The sequence below is a fragment of the Tamandua tetradactyla genome, chromosome 6, assembly GCF_023851605.1.
Source record: "Tamandua tetradactyla isolate mTamTet1 chromosome 6, mTamTet1.pri, whole genome shotgun sequence".
Taxonomy (NCBI): Eukaryota; Metazoa; Chordata; class Mammalia; order Pilosa; family Myrmecophagidae; genus Tamandua; species Tamandua tetradactyla.
This window is the reverse complement of record NC_135332.1, coordinates 164,138,472-164,155,028: the sequence shown is the minus strand read 5'-3', so window position 1 is coordinate 164,155,028 and position 16,557 is coordinate 164,138,472. Positions and strand designations below refer to the sequence as shown.

At 35.0% G+C, this 16,557-nt stretch overlaps 1 protein-coding gene across 7 annotated transcripts in view; it reads left to right on the top strand.

Annotated features, from left to right (window-relative positions):
- The window catches only part of TAF2 (TATA-box binding protein associated factor 2), a 193,698-nt gene that overhangs the window by 98,657 nt on the left and 78,484 nt on the right, over nt 1–16,557 (top strand). For all 7 annotated transcript variants that reach the window (XM_077167550.1, XM_077167549.1, XM_077167548.1 and 4 more), the window contains 2 exons: nt 2,332–2,401; nt 7,161–7,270. In XM_077167550.1, coding sequence (XP_077023665.1) covers nt 2,332–2,401; nt 7,161–7,270 — 180 coding nt within the window. The remainder of the gene's footprint in view (nt 1–2,331; nt 2,402–7,160; nt 7,271–16,557) is intronic.

Genomic DNA, 16,557 nt, shown 5'->3' with positions numbered 1-16,557 from the left:
GGGTTATTTCACAAGGGAAAAGAATAAATAGCCTGGTCTCTGATTTCTTTAGAATTTGAAGACTCAGAAGACAGTAAACCAACAGCTCTTTAATTTTTAGGGAAAATTATGACCTAAGATTCTCTGCCTTGTCTCCCATGTAGTGCTGGAGTGTTAGAAGAACATCTCCCCTCTAGCATTTTTAAAAACAGCTCCTAAAGATATTTTTCACGTGGCCTGGAAGTAAATTAAAATATCAAGATTGGTGAAAGTACTGGTATTGGCAACTCTGCCTATATAATAGTTAAGCTTAAATGTTAGTTAAAATGGTTGTAATATTTAATATTAATTTCAAAAGTAATTAAAAATAATATGCAAATAGAAGAAATATGCAAATGTAATCTGCATCTGAACTTCGAGATTATAAAAATGTAAAGATTTGGAAAACAAAAAAGTATGCCAAACTTCTCATCTGACTACAGAAAGGGAGGAAGGGATGAGAAGAATACTTTAATAAAGAAGCTGGTATGTTAAGTAGTGAGATACATACTCAAATCTCTACAATATTATGTAAATTTCAATAGATATACTGGTTTATAATTCAGAAAGTAAAGAAAGGGTAAGAACAGTGTAGTGTATATATTTAATTTTTTGGCTTAAGTTCAGAAAGTACTGTCATTTGTTCTTTCTTTTTATTAAGGGTTAAAATATCCTTTTTTATTTTTTTTCTCCAGTTTTTCATGGGGTGGTGGTGGTGGTGGTGGTTGTGGTGGTGGTGCACGGGCTGGGAATCAAACCCAGCCCAGGTCTTCTGCGTGGCTGGCAAACATTGTATCACTGTACCCAAAATATCCTTTCTTTTCAGAAATAGTAAAAATAATGATTTTTTTTTTAAATGTGCTTCTTGGCAAAAAAAGAAATATATATAACCTTGTATTAGTCCCCAGTTTTGTTTTGACATTTTACCAGTTCATAAAATCTAGAAATCTTGCAATCTACTGAATAATCATGGATATCTACTGGTCTTAGAATTTAAATTAAGAGCTAGTACTATATGTGTTATAGAATGATTGTCTTAGGAATACACTTCTAGAATTTGTTTGAAGTTAAACTTATTCCTTACAAGCATACTAATTAGATTTTGATTTACAGGAGGTTTAATTGTTTAAATGTATGAATTTTTACTAGAAGAGAGGAATAGGCAGGACTTAGATGAAAATTAGTATACCATATAATTAAGAAAAGGATCATACAGAAAGCAAATTTAATTCTTGAAACAAATTGGATTCTAAATTTACTTGTAATATGAGTTAATGAGTTATGAAGGACAAAATTATGTAAACAGGCTGTCATGTACTTTCATTGTCATTCAAGATAGTTTCAGTTTTAGTACTCAACTATGCCACTATTCCCAAGACATATGAATGATATATACTGTCGCATAAATATGAAAATAACTTCCAGAATTAGAACTACCTGAAATTAAAAAGAATACTAAGTATTTTGGTTTCCAAAATGCTAAATTAATAAGTGGAATTTAAAATAGTGATGTTTAAATGTGATCCACAAATCTAGACTGTAGTGGTAGCTAAATTATAAGTTTAAATATTAGTGTTAGAATTACAAAATGAAAAACATTGGAAATAAAACTCTGAAAATAAAGAAAAGCTTTTCAAATCATAAATGCAAAACTTGTTGAAAAGGTGAATGGAAATAATGAATCATTGTAAGTATGTCAGCTATATTCAGAGCACTATTTTTGTGATTACCTTTTATGTTATGTTGAAAAACTAAGACTTCTCTTTAGTCTTAAGTGGAAGAAACAACTTGAGGAAAAAGAGTTGACCATACTATATAATATAGTTGAGATAGTATTGGATAGTGAACTTCTCTATAATTTGATCTAAGTATCTAGAAAGCAATTTTATTTAAGCACATTTTCTTCAATTAGAGGATATCATCTCTAATTTAGAGCTCTTAATATTAAGTTAATTATAATGCAAATTGTTGTTTCATGTGTTTGTCATTGATACGAACTTCAGAGTAAAATATGCGCTTGGTGTGTTTTTATAATGCTTAGAAAATTTACAGTGGTATAGCAAGAGAAAAGTAAGAAGTTATCACAGCCTTCAACTCTGCTAATTTTACATTTTACCTATAAATACCATATTGCTTATAAACTTTACAGTGGGCGCAAAATATAATAGTAGCCTACCACCTTCAGTTCTCATTGGAAATCCTGCTAAAGCCAGAGTCTCAAATATTAAGTGTAAATGCCTGGCATTCACTTGTTATTTGCTATTTAATATTTTATAATTAACAACAAATATATTTCCTTATTATTATTTTCAGTGGACAGGAGTTATGAAGAACTGCAGTGGCTACTTAATATGATTCAGGACGACCCTGTACCCTATGTAAGGTTAGTTTTTGTACTATAATATTTTGTTTTTCTAAGTTGTAAACTGAATTGATAATTTTAGAAGATTATAAATGGAACACATAGTTATTATTTTTTAAAATATGAGATTATATTATTCATTTATTCGTGTCCTTTTTTACGTGATTTGCCTTCTGGAAAACATTTTTTAAGACCTCATTCCTTATCACAAAAAACTCATACATTTGAAAGTTTATAAGTTCTTACTGACAGCAAATAGGAACAGTATGTAGAAATACAGAATAAATAAAGCTTATCCTGTATTCATTTATGTTTTAAATTCATATCACAGACCTAACATTAACATACATATTCCTGAGATCTCAGAATTGTGGGGAATTTTTTTTGTATGCTGTATGGCAGGGGTCACATTTCATTCTTTTTCCATGTGAGTATCCCGTTATTACATCACCATTTTTTTAATTTTTGTTTGTTCTTCTTTCTTTTTTTTGCTTGCTTGTTTGTATTGGGAGGTACATAGGCTGGGAATTGAGCCCCAGTCTCCCACATGTCAGACGAGAATTCTACTACTGAGCTACCCTTGCAGCCCCTAGAATTGTGTTTTGAAAACCATTTTTAAGCAAATTATCTTGATTTATACAATATTTGTAAATTGTATATTTATATATTGTATACTATTCAGTCTACTGGTTTCTTTTGAAATACTGTTGCAGAACTGTTAAGATTTGTTCACATTTCCCGAGCACTGTTAATTTATCATCTGAACTGTAAATTTACTTTAAGGTATATTTCACGATTTTTTGAGGAGGTCATGTTTTCCTCTTATTGATGTGGTTCGATTATTATAACTATTGGGAAATCTCTTGGGTTTTCCTTATGTCACCTAGCCCATAAATATATGCTCGTAGGTACTAAAACAAAGCATATCTTAAAATACCTTTAATGATAATGAAAAAAGCATAGAAGTGTTACTGTACAGAAGTCAATCTGTGTGGTAATTTTTGGTATCTCTTTTGGCGTATCTGTCTCTGTTTTTGTGTTCCTTTTTCTGTTTTTTTTTTTTTTATACTTTGAGTAGGAATTCTCTCCTTTTCTCTTTGACCCCCTCATTTATTACTTTTTATTTTACTCCTTAAGTAACCACTATATTAGAACTCAATCTTAATTAAAGATAGGTTAAAAATTTGTATCGCTCCTAAAAACAGTGGTCCCAAACACAAGGATTGTATATTTGTGGCCTTTGGTTCATTTTAAAACTCCTAATTGCAAAATTGAAAAGTGGCCTTTAATAAGAATTTTAAAAATATGCAGGTTTTCCATTCTTAATATATGTATTAGAATTATTGGTTTTGGTAGAGTTAAATGAAGTCTGAAGAATTTTGAGGTAGAACCTTGAAATCAAGCGAAAAGAAAATTAATTACCTGTAATTATCCCTTTATCCATTAGGACTAAACTTAAACATCATTTCTGCAAGACTGCTTCTTAACTCACTGAACTGGGTCAAGTCACTTAAATTATAATCTCTCATAAAACCTTACTATTTTTCCTGTATTTATCATAAGTATTGATTTTATGGTTTAATTATTTCGTTATCTCTGTCTCCCCCCCCCCGGAATGTACATTCCAAAAAGTCAGAGACCATGTCTATGTCTTTTTTGACAAGGTATGTACAGCATCTACCTTGATGCCTTGTAATAGTTGGTTAAATACATGATAAGTTGAATATTAACTTAATTCATCTGCTAAAGAAAAGAAAAGGGTCATAATTTTGTATAGAGAAAAAATTATATTTGACTGTTTAAAGTATTTGGGAAATTTCTGTCTCTTATGAGGATTTGATGTCTTAAATTAGAAGTATGAGTATCTATTTTCATTTTATGGTCTCTCAGTGGAGAATTTTCAGATTGTAAATCAGTTTTTTTACCAAGATATTTAAAATTTTTAAACTATATAACTACACTTTGGTGAGTATGTGTATTTATATATTCACTTAACAAATTCTTTGTCCACTCCTTTACCCCCCCCACTAAGTTTACTCTTGATTTTATATAACTGTTATGATTGAAAAAAATCCTTTAATAGTTTTTAAGTAAATCCTTAAATCTAAGTATTTTTTTAATATTGTGGCAAAATACGTATAAAATTTACCATATAAACCATTTTAAAGTGTACAGTTCATTGGCATTAAATACATTCACGGTGTTGTGCAAGTCACCACTGTCTCGTTCTAGAACTTTGTCATCACTCCAGACAAAAAAAAACTGTGGGCCCACTAAGTAGTCATTCTCCTTTCCCTGGCAGCCACTGATCTACTTTCTGTCTCTGTGGATTTGCCTATTCTGGATATTTCACATAAATGAAATCACACATTATGTGATCTTTTGTGACTGGCTTTTTTCACTCCATATGATGTTTTCAACTGGTCATCCATGTTGTAGCAAGTAGCTGTACTTTATTCCTGCTTATGACTAAATAATATTCCATTGTGGGGATTTATTACATTTTGCTTATCCATTCATCCATTGATGGGCATTTGGATTCTTTCCATCTTTTAACTATTGTGAATACTGCTACTCTGAACATTTGTCCAAAAGTTTTTGTTTGAGAACTTGTTTTCAATTCTTTTGGTATACCTACAAATGGAACTGCTGAATCATGTGGTTGTTCCCTTTTAACCTGGTTGAGGAATGCCAAATTATCCCTCCAGACTTTTCTGTAGAGCTATAAGCTGCATTGTTTTTAAACTAAGAGGGCATTTACAGTCTTGGGAGTGAAGTGAAGTTTCCTTTAATGGGAATGACTTTTTTTTTAGCATACAAATTTTGGAAAAATAGTCACATTAAAAAAAAGCTTTAGTCCATAATTTTTTCAACCAGGAACACACAGTTCTTACCATTTTGGTGTGATTCTTTTGGACTTTTCTATGCATGTATATACTTTTTACCTTGATAGGAAGAACCGTTAGTTATAATTGTTTTAGATTGGATAGGTTATTTTAAAGATGACCCCCTTTTGGAGTCAAGCATGACCAGAACTGAAATCAAGTCACTTCTACAAGGGACACACTCACATGCAACTCCATAATGTATGCAAGTAGCCCCTCACATAAGATGTCAACTCTGGTCCATTACCCTTTTGGGGGATGATTTTCTTAATTGACTATTCTCAACTGTAGCTTCTTTTTATAGAACCCTTTTTGCTTTTTTCCATACTTTAAAATGGTTTCTGCACATTTCTGTACTTTATAAAGAAAATATAATAATGAAGCTTATATTATTTTTATCGCAGATATAGGTTTCTTCTTGGCCTATGTGTAATTTTTCTTTTGCCCCCTTTGAAAACTTTTGTACTTACTGAGCATTCTTTTTTTTTAATTAATTAAAATTTTTTTTAAATACCAAAAACACCAAACAAACGCACATTCTTAACTTTTGATCATTCCATTCTACAAATATAATCAGTAATTCACAATATCATCACATAGTTTCATAGTCATCATCATGATCATTTCTTGGAACATTTGCATCTATTCAGAAAAAGAAATAAAAAGAAAACAGAAAAAAAATCATACATACCATACTCCTCACCCCTCCCTTTCATTGATCACTAGCATTTCACTCTAGATTTATTTTATAAATTCAGTTTGAAATAGTGGTAAATGAAAGCAAGGGGTAAGGGGTATGGTACGTATAGTTTTTTTTTCTCTATTATCATTTCATTTCTTTTTCTGTTGTCTTTATTTCTTTTTCTAAATCGATGCAAATGTACTAAGAAATGATGAATATGCAACTATGTGATGATATTAAGATTTACTGATTATATATGTAGAATAGATTTATTTTAACATTTGTTCCCCCTATTATTTATTTTTATTCCATATGTTTTACTCATTTGTTGTTAAGGTAGATAAAAGGAGCATCAGACACAAGGTTTTCACAATCACACAGTCACATTGTGAAAGCTATATCGTTATACCATCATCTTCAAGAAACATGGCTACTGGAACAGAGCTCTACATTTTCAGGCAGTTCCCTCCAGCTTCTCCATTACACCTTGACTAACAAAGTAATATCTATTTAATGCGTAAGAATAATCTCCAGGATAACCTCTCCACTCTGTTTGGAATCTCTCAGCCATTGACACTTTATTTTGTCTCATTTCACTCTTCCCCCTTTGGTTGAGAAGGTTTTCTCAATCCCTTGGTGCTGAATCTCAGCTCATTCTTGTCCCATGTTGCCAGAAAGGTCCACACCCCTGGGAGTCATGTCCCTTGTAGACAGGAGGAGGGTGGTGAGTTTGCTTGTTGTGTTGGCTGGAGAGAGAGAAGCCACATCTGAGTAACAAAAGACGTTCTCTTGGGGTTGACTCTTAGGCCTAATTTTAAGTAGGCTTGACCTATCCTTTGTGGGGTTACGTTTCATATGAACAAACCCCAAGATTGGTGCTGAACATTCTTTTATGTACATTTTTCTAAGGAAAATGGATGTTCTGTTTTGAAAGTGAGAGGGGAAAAGTTGGCTAGGATTATGTATAGTCAGGTTTAGAGGATCACATTGTGTACTCAGGGGATTTTAAAAAGAGCAAAACCAGAATTTTTTAGTTAAAAAGAAAGTAGTCAGTATTTAGAATGTAACATAATGTTTTGTTTTGAAAAAAAGTAGACACAAAGCTAGACCTAAGGGGAAAAGATTAAAAACGAAGACTATAGATACTTGTCAAATGTTTTTATTTAATGGTCAGCAAAAAAATTAAACTAATTTATTTATTTATATTTTTCAGGCATAAGATTCTAAATATGTTGACTAAGAATCCACCATTTACTAAGAACATGGAGTCTCCCTTGTGCAATGAAGCCCTGGTAGATCAGCTTTGGAAACTTATGAATTCTGGTGAGAGAGAAATGTTTTGTTTTTTTTAAAAAAAAAAGATTATTGGTGTATTTACATTTTACAATAGGTTTTCAGTAGCTTTCAGGAACTGAAATGATTTTTGCCACATGCACATCCTTCCCCCATTTTTAAAAATAGGTTACTTAAGATATCCATTTGAGCATTGATGGGTGTGATACCATTTGTTAATGATATGCTAACTTTACTGTGCAGGGTGGTTGAAGAAACAAAAATATTAATTTATGTGAAATTGTCTTAGATGTTTAAAGAGCTATAAACATGAATTTGCCAAGTATTATAATTACTTTTTAATTTAGAAAGTTACAAGGGGGTAAAAAAATAGTTTCCTCATTCTTTTCCCTAGCCATCTAGTGGCCTTTCCCAATTCTGTGTATATCCTTCCTCAGGCAGTCTATGCATATAGAAGAACATATATTCTGTATTTATAAAAAGTACACATTGTTCTATACACCTCGGAAATCATGGTGTCTCATCACAATTTTAATTTACAAAATTTGAGTGAGGTTGAGAAGCAATATAGCATAGTGCTTAGGAGCACTAGCCCTGGAACCAGTTTAATGAGGTCCATTCTCAGCTCAGTTATTTACACACTGTGATTTGTGTAAACCTGTTTTTTCATTTATAAAATGAAGGTGATAATGGCATCTACTTCTGAAAAATGAGAATTAAATGAGGTCATATTCGTAAAGCACTTAAAACTGTCTGGCTCAGATTAAGTATTCACAAAGGTTGCCATATTAACATAGTAGTGATATCATTATTTTACCATGCATTTGAACCTTTATAATTCCTTTTTTGTGAGTCATTTATATCCTTTGTCATTTTGTTTCATCAGATTATTGATCTTTTCCTATTGACTTGTAAATACTGTCTGTGTATCTACCACAGAGAATCCATACTTCTTTCCCAATCCCCCCGCCTGTTGATCTGTCTGTCTGTCTATTTATTATCTTTGTGAAACATGAAATTACTTCATGTTTATGATATGTTGAAATTTAGTTCTGGTTTTTGTTTGATTTTTCAATCACAAGCTAAACTGAAATGTGTTTTGCTTAAAGATAAACACAGTTAATACAGGTGGTAGGGGAACTGTTCTAGTTTGCTACCTGCCAGAATGCAACACACCAGAGACGGATTGGCTTTTAATAAAAGGGAATTTATTTTGTTAGTTCTTCAGAGAAAAGGCAGCTAACTTTCCACTGAGGTTTTTTCTTACGTGGGAAGGCACAGGATGGTCTCTGCTGGCCTTCTCTCCAGGCCCCTGGGTTCCAGCAACTTTCCCCAGGGTAACTTCTTTCTGCATCTCCAAAGGCCTGGGCTGAGCTGCAAGTGCTGAGATGAGGAATGCTGAGCTGCTTGGGCTGTGCTACATTACGCTCTCTCATTTAAGCACCAGCCAATTAAGTCAAACGTCCTTCATTGCAGCAGGCACGCCTCCTAGCTGACTGCAGATGTAAATCAGTAACAGATGAGGTTCATGTACCATTGGTTCAAGTCCACAGTAACAGAACTAGGTGCCTTCACCTGGCCAAGTTGACAACTGAATCTAACTACCACAGGAACTGAAGATTATATCAGTGGATATTTCTAATGCTTAAGAGTTTTGAATATATCGCTCCATCTTTTCCCTAGAATATTGGAAAGTAATTTGTACTACCTGTCTCATTAGTGGCTGTTTCACTGAATTCTAATTCCGATTCTGTGGTTTTTAATTTACTGGTATTGAGATGTTAAGGGGCTGTATAACTGTTCCTCAGTTTTATGGTCAAATGTAAAGTAAAGGCATTGTCATAGGTTTGTAGAAATGTAATAAAATTGAAAATAATATGGTCCCTCCCCTCAAAGTATTGAAATGATAACATAAAACAGTTTATATTGATATTGCAACCTTTTTTTTCAAAAATTTTCCCTAATTCCTACAAGAATTATAGTTTCGGTTTATATAGTATTTTATGTTTCTGCTCCATGTAGTTACCTTTAAAAGAGATTGTTATTACTATTATTAAGATATAAGGAATGAGGCTGAAAAGTTCAGGAACTTGTAAAACATCATTTAACTAGTTAATATGTCGCACAGACTGTATTATATGTAATATAGTCTTAACAAGAACACATGATACCTAGAACATGATGGATTACAAATTTTAGGAAAGCATAATGAAACAGAAAATTCTCTTATCACCTTGTAGGAAAATTTCTTAGACAAAGTAAATGTGTGTTTTAAGATTAATGAGACAATTTGTATAGAATATTTTAAATTCATTGAAAGGTTGTAGTTATACAGATTGAAGCTCTAATTGGTGTGCAGTATTTAATTTTGATAGTGTGCAGTGTGAAATACACCTGCTGCTTTGATTGGAAATTCTCTATTCCAGTAACATAAACAAAACACTGAGATCAGTGAGACCAAAGTCACAACTAATTTATCACTCAAATTTTCAAATTTGTAAATGAGAACAATAATGAATAATGTAAGTGGCATAAATAATTGGGTCAGTGTTTTGTTTTGTTTTTTAAACATTTTTTTGAAGAACACTGGACATTAGACCAGCAAAATGGATTAGAATCTGCTTAATTCGCTTCCAAGTCTAAACCTCTGGGATATATGAGTGAATCTGCTCTAATAAATCCCTTTTTGTTTATTTTATTTTTTTACATGGGCAGGTACCAGAAATCAAACCCTGTTATTGAATGCCAGGTCTCCAGCATGGCAGGCAAGAACTCTTCCTGCTGAGACACCATGGCCCTTTGTTTAATTTTAAAGTCTTTTTTTTTTTTAATGGTAAAAGTAATTTAATCGTGTCACAGAGTTTATCTAGAAATTAAAAAAAAAGGAAGATGTAAAGGAAAATTCCATTACATTACTACCATTAAGAATTGAGAATATTTGACCTTTAGACGGAAAAAACCATTCTGTGTGCACACAGTTGTAATTGTAGTGAAGGAATGGTTATTTTTTGAAGAAATGATGAGAACTAACCTTTAACAAAAGGAGCTGGAATATCTTGTAGGTCCCTAAATCCTCCTGAAATCTGCCTGTCGCCTCTCTCCTTGTTGTGACTACTAAAAAGCTAGTCACTTGAGATAAAGGTTTTCTTGAAGTACGATAGGAAACAAACAGTGGGTAGTAGAGATTTAATTATATTCATGTATTTAATTCTGCCTTATGTGGATTTGAGATGTGTTAAGTTTGCATAGTTATAAAATCCATTGTTAACCCATTTAAAATATATGGGGGAGAAAATTAGTGTGATTTAGAAAAGTAGAAAGGATCTTCTTATTAGATGGTCATCAGATATTTTTAAAGAATCGGAGTTTGCTTGCTATCTGGTTTCACAAACTTTTCAATAAGAGAGTAATTGTGGAAGGATGCATAGAAACAAGATTTAGAAAATCTGAGTCAGATGAGAGTGAGAATAGATGAACTAAGCAATGATGTTCATGGATTTTAATATGCACATACCCTTCATGAATATTGATAATATTGATACTCATTTTAAAAACATACTTAGGGAATTTGGAACTGAGAGGTTCAGAAACTGGGGGTTGTTGGCAAGCGAGCCACTTTAATGGAAAGTCCAGGGCTGTCTGGTCTCTGCACGTTTCTTGTGCTTGGTGGCTTCACTAGCCTTGAATTCTGGGAGTTACTCTGATATCCTTCCAATGGTTTTTGCTTTGGAAAAAAGTACATATATGTGTAGATTTATATATATGTGCACACATATACACATATCAGATGTCTTATCCCATTCTTTAGTTTACTTTTCCCACATACCTTTTAATCCATAATATTTTGTTTTTAAACATTTCAAAGCTTAGAAAAATTTTAAGAATTGTACCATGAATACACATATGCTTTTCTATTCACCAGTTAACATTTTGGCAGGGGGTGGGGGGTCCTGGGCGAGCTTCAGGAATCAAACCTGGGTCTCTGGCGTGGCCGGTGAAAATTCTGCCCCTGAGCCACCATTGCAATCCCCTCACCAATTAACATTTTACCACTTTTACTTTATCTCTTTTTTCTCTTTCTCTCTGTGTTCTGTATCTGTATATGCATACATTTTTTTGAATTTCTTTTATTGTATAGTATAACATATATACAAAGCAAAGAAAAATAAAGCAGTGGTTTTCAAAGCACTCTTCAACAAGTAGTTACAGAACAGATTCCAGAGTGTGTCATGGGCTACCATATAGTGTCCCGGCCCGCGGGACAATCAACCGAAGCTCGAACTCCTGTGAGGGAAGAATGGCATGGGACAAAGAGACGCGAAGAACGGCAGCAAGACAAATATTCTGATCAAGCTGCAAAAGTTTATTGAGGAGGCTGGGTATATATACTCTAGAAGGAGAGGGGGTGGCTAGTAGGGACGGTGGTGATCTGGGATTGGTGGCTGCTGTTGCTAGGGCAGAGGGCAGATGTACGGTTAGTACTTTTGGCGTGAACTTTAGGCGCGAACTACTATTACTTCCGTGAAGAAGGCTGATTATAATTTAGGCTGTTCTTTGTTTCAGCCCTGGCAGCCATGTTGCATGTTTCCGGCATCGCTGAGGGTGGATTTTATACATGCTACCTTAATTGTCCCCAACAATATAGTCCTCTCATATTTTTCCTTCTAGCTGCTCCAGAATATAGGAGGCTATAGGGCTTAAATTTTTTTTATCATCACAATCGACTTCCTTTCTTTTTTTGTGAACAATAACATACATACAGAAAAGCTATACATTTCAAAGCACAGCACCGCAATTAGTTGTAGAACATATTTCAGACTTTGACACAGGTTACAATTTCACAGTTTTAGGTTTTTACTTCTACTGCTCTAAAATACTGGAGACTAAAAGAGATATCAGTCTAATGATTCAGTATTCATATTAATCTGTTAAATCCTGTCTTCTCTGTATAACTCCACCATCATCTTTGATCTTTCCATCCCTGTCTTCAGGGGTGTTTGGGCTATGGCCATTCTTAATTTTTCATATTGGAAGGCCCTGTCATTAATATGGGGTAGGGAGATGAAACTACCTGATGTTCTGGAGAGGCTAGGCTAGGTTTCAGGACTTATCTGAACCAGGGACACATCTGGAGGTTGTAGGTTTCTGGAAAGTTACTCTAGTGCTTGGAACCCTTGTGAAATCGTATATATTGCCCTAGATGTTCTTTAGGATTGGCTGGAATGGTCCTGGTTGGGGGTTGGCGGGTTATGATAGTTAGCAAGGTCTACCTGAAGCTTGCGTAAGGGCAACCTCCAGAGTGGCCTCTCAACTCTACTTGAACTCTCTCTGCCACTGATACTTAATTAATTACACTTCTTTTCCCCCTTTTGGTCAGGATGGAATTGTTGATCCCACGGTCCCAGAACGGTATTCATCTCCCACGTTGCCAGGGAGACTTTCACCTCTGGATGTTATATCCCTGGTAGAGGGGAGGGCAATGATTTCACTTGCAGAGTTGGGCTTAGAGAAACTGAGGCCACGTCTGAGCAACAAAAGAAGTCCTCCAGAAGTAACTCTTAGACATGTCTATAGGTAGTCTAAGTTTCTCCACTACCTACATAAGCTTCACAATAGTAAGCCTCCTGTTCTAGAGCAGGGCCTATTGATTTGTGTGTCCCTAAAGTTTGACACAGTGTCAGGGGATTCCTTGATGGTAACATTTAATAGTTTCATATTTTTCTCCCATCCCTCAGGTGATGTTGCCAATACTTTTTCATTATCTGCTTAATATACTCTAGAATATCCAGGCATTACAATAATTTATATAGGATTAAAGGACCTCTTTCTTATTCTTTGCTTCCTGTGTTTCAGTTGTTCAAATGAACTATACAATAGGTTGAATTAGATTATGCACTACAGAAAATTTCAGTTCCATACCAAATAAACCTTTCTTCCATTGGTCTCAAAGAGTATGTGTGATTCTAAAATATAGACACTGTCTTCCTTACCTCTGTGTTCTGATTTACTTTAACCCAACCTGTTCAGCTTCTTATCTCTGAATATCAGGTTCTATATATAAAACAGCCTCTCAAACTCCAGAAATAATAATCACCACTTTGGACTTAATGTGTCTACTCTAAAAGCTTACAATCTAGGTCCCTGTTTTCTTATAAGCATTTTCTAAAAATGACCATACCGTTGTTCTTTTTTTTATTTCTGGCTTATTTTGTCTCACCAAATGTCCCACATGTTCATTCACACTGTTGCATTCCTCCCAACTTTGTTCCTTTTTGTAGCAGCACAACCTTCGTTCATAAGTATACATCATCATTCGCCAATCTACTCTATCAGTGCATCCTTCAGCCACCTGCATTCATTGGGCATCATGTCGAGGGCCCAAAGTCCATAGTCCATTAACATTCTGTTTTAGATAATTTCATTGTTCCCAAGAGAAAGAAAACCAATACACACACCCTCACCAAATAGGAAATCTAAACCTCCTCTTAACTCTTGTCCCTCACTCCATTATTTACTTCTGCTGTTGCTATGGTAGTGCTTATGTTTTCCTTTTGAACAAAGCTCATAGCATGCAATAGCAGTTTTCCCCCTATACCCTGGACTTAAACACTCTTTGTAACTTTGATGTAATTCTTGCAAGAACTAATTCATATTTCTAATGTTAATCAGTGGGACACATAGTTCTGTACAACCCCTTTCAATCTTGTTCATCTTCAATATAATAATATTACTTATAGACACACTAATAGAACCACCTTCACTCCTGTCTATTCCCTTATATACCCAATGACACACTAAAGAACCACCTTCACTCCTGTCTATTCCCTTATATACCCAATGAAAATAAGCATTTCTTCATATGCTTTTGAACCATCTGTATTTGCTTTTCAGAAAATTGCCTATTCATACCTTTACCCCATTTTATAATTGGGTTGTTTGTTCTTTTGTTGTTGAGTTGTATGATTTCTTTGTATATACAGAAATCAAACCTTCGTCCAATATGTGATTTCCAAATATTTTCTCCCATTGAGTTGGCTGCCTCTTCACATTTTTGACAAAGTCTTTTGAGGTGCAGAAGCATTTGATTTTGAGGAGTTCCCATTTATCTGTTTTTTTCTTTTCTCCCTTGTGCTTTGGGTGTAAAATTTAGGAAGCTACCTCCTATTACTAGATCTTGAAGCTGTTTCCCTACATTTTCTTCTAGAAGCTTTATGGTGCTAGTTCTTACATTTAGATGTTGGATCCATTTTGAGTTAATTTTTGTGTTGGGTGTAAGATAGGGGTCCACTTTCATTCTTTTGCCTATTGATATCCAGTTCTTCCATGCCTGATTATTGAAAAGACTATTTTGTCCCACTTTAGAGGATTGGGGTCCTTGTCAAAAATCAGTTGACCATAGATTTGATGGTCTATTTCTGTACTGTCAATTCGATTTCATTGGTCAGTGCTTCTTTCTTTGTACCAGTACCATGCTGTTTTGGCCACTGTGGCTTTATGATAGGTTTTAAAGTCAGGGAGTGTTAATCTTCCCACTTCGTTCTTCTCTTTTAGGATGCTTTTAGCTCTTTGGGGTCTCTCTCCCTTCCAGGTGAATTTGATAGTTAGCTTTTCCAAATCTTCAAAGTAGATTATTGGACTGTTGGTTGGTACTGTGTTGAATCTGTAGATCAACATGGAGAGAATTGACATCTTAACTATAAGTAGCCTTCCTGTCCATAAGCAGGGAATGTTTTTCCACCTTTTTAGATCTCCTTTGATTTCTTTTAGCAATGTTTTGTAGTTTTTTGTGTTACAAGTCCTTTACATCCCTAGTTAAGTTCATTCCTAAGTATTTGATTCTTTTAGTTGCTATTTTGAATGGAATTTTTTCCTTAGCTGACTAATTTTATGTCCCACCACCTTGCTGAATTTGTTTATTAGCTCCAGTAACTTTGCTGTAGATTTCTCAGGATCTTCCAAGTACAGTATCATATTATCTGCAAATAATGAAAGTATTACTTCTTCCTTTCCAATTTAGATGCATTTTATTTCTTTGTGCTGCCTGATTGCTCTAGCTAGAACTTCTAGCACAATGTTGAATAATAGTGGTGACAGTGGGCATCCTTGTCTTGTACCTGATCTTAGGGGAAAAGCTTTCTTTCAGTCTCTGTCCATTGAGTATGATGCTCGCTATCAGTTTTCTATATATTCCCTTTATCATATTGAGGTATGCGTGGGCTCAGCAACATGGACTTCCACTCACCAAGGCTGACCTGGCTACAGCCACTGCTGAGTGCTCAATCTGCCAGCAGCAGAGACCCACACTCAGCCCCCGATATGGCACCATTCCCTGAGGTAACCAGCCAGCTACATGATGGCAGGTTGATTACATTGGACCACTCCCTTCATGGAAGGGGCAGCGATTTGTTCTAACTGGAATAGACACATACTCTGGATATGGGTTTGCTTTCCCTGCACGCAATGCTTCTGCCAAAACTACCATCCGTGGGCTTACAGAATGCCTTATCCATCATCATGGTATTCCGCATAGCATTGCTTCAGATCAAGGAACACACTTCACAGCAAATGAAGTGCGGGAATGGGCGCATGCTCATGGAATTCTCTGGTCTTACCATGTTCCCCATCATCCAGAAGCAGCTGGATTGATAGAACGGTGGAATGGCCTTTTGAAAACTCAATTACGGTGCCAACTAGGTGGCAAAAACTTGAAAGGCTGGGGTAATGTTCTCCAGGAAGCTGTGTATGCTTTGAATCAGCGTCTGCTGTATGGTGCTGTTTCTCCCATAGCCATGATCCATGGGTCCAGGAACCAAGGGGTGGAAATGGGCGTAGTACCACTCACTATTACCCCTAGTGATCCACTAGGAAAACTTTTGCTTCCTGTCCCTGCTACCCTGAGTTCTGCTGGTCTACAGGTTTTAGTTCCAAAACGGGGTGTGCGTCCTCCAGGAGAAACAACAGTGATACCACTGAACTGGAAGTTGAGATTGCCACCTGGTCACTTTGGGCTACTTATGCCTCTGGATCAACAAGCCAAGAAGGGGGATTACATTATTGTCTGGGGTAATTGACCCTGACTATCAGAAGGAAGTAGGACTACAACTACATAATGGAGGTAAAGAAGAGTTTTCTTGGAATATAGGAGATCCCCTAGGGTGTCTATTATTACTACCATGCCCTGTGATTAAAATCAATGGAAAACTGCAACAGCACAATCCAGGCAGGACTACTAATGGCTCTGAAACTTTAGGAATGAAGGTTTGGGTCACCCCACCAGGCATAGAACCATGGCTAGCTGAAGTGCTTGCTGAGGGTAA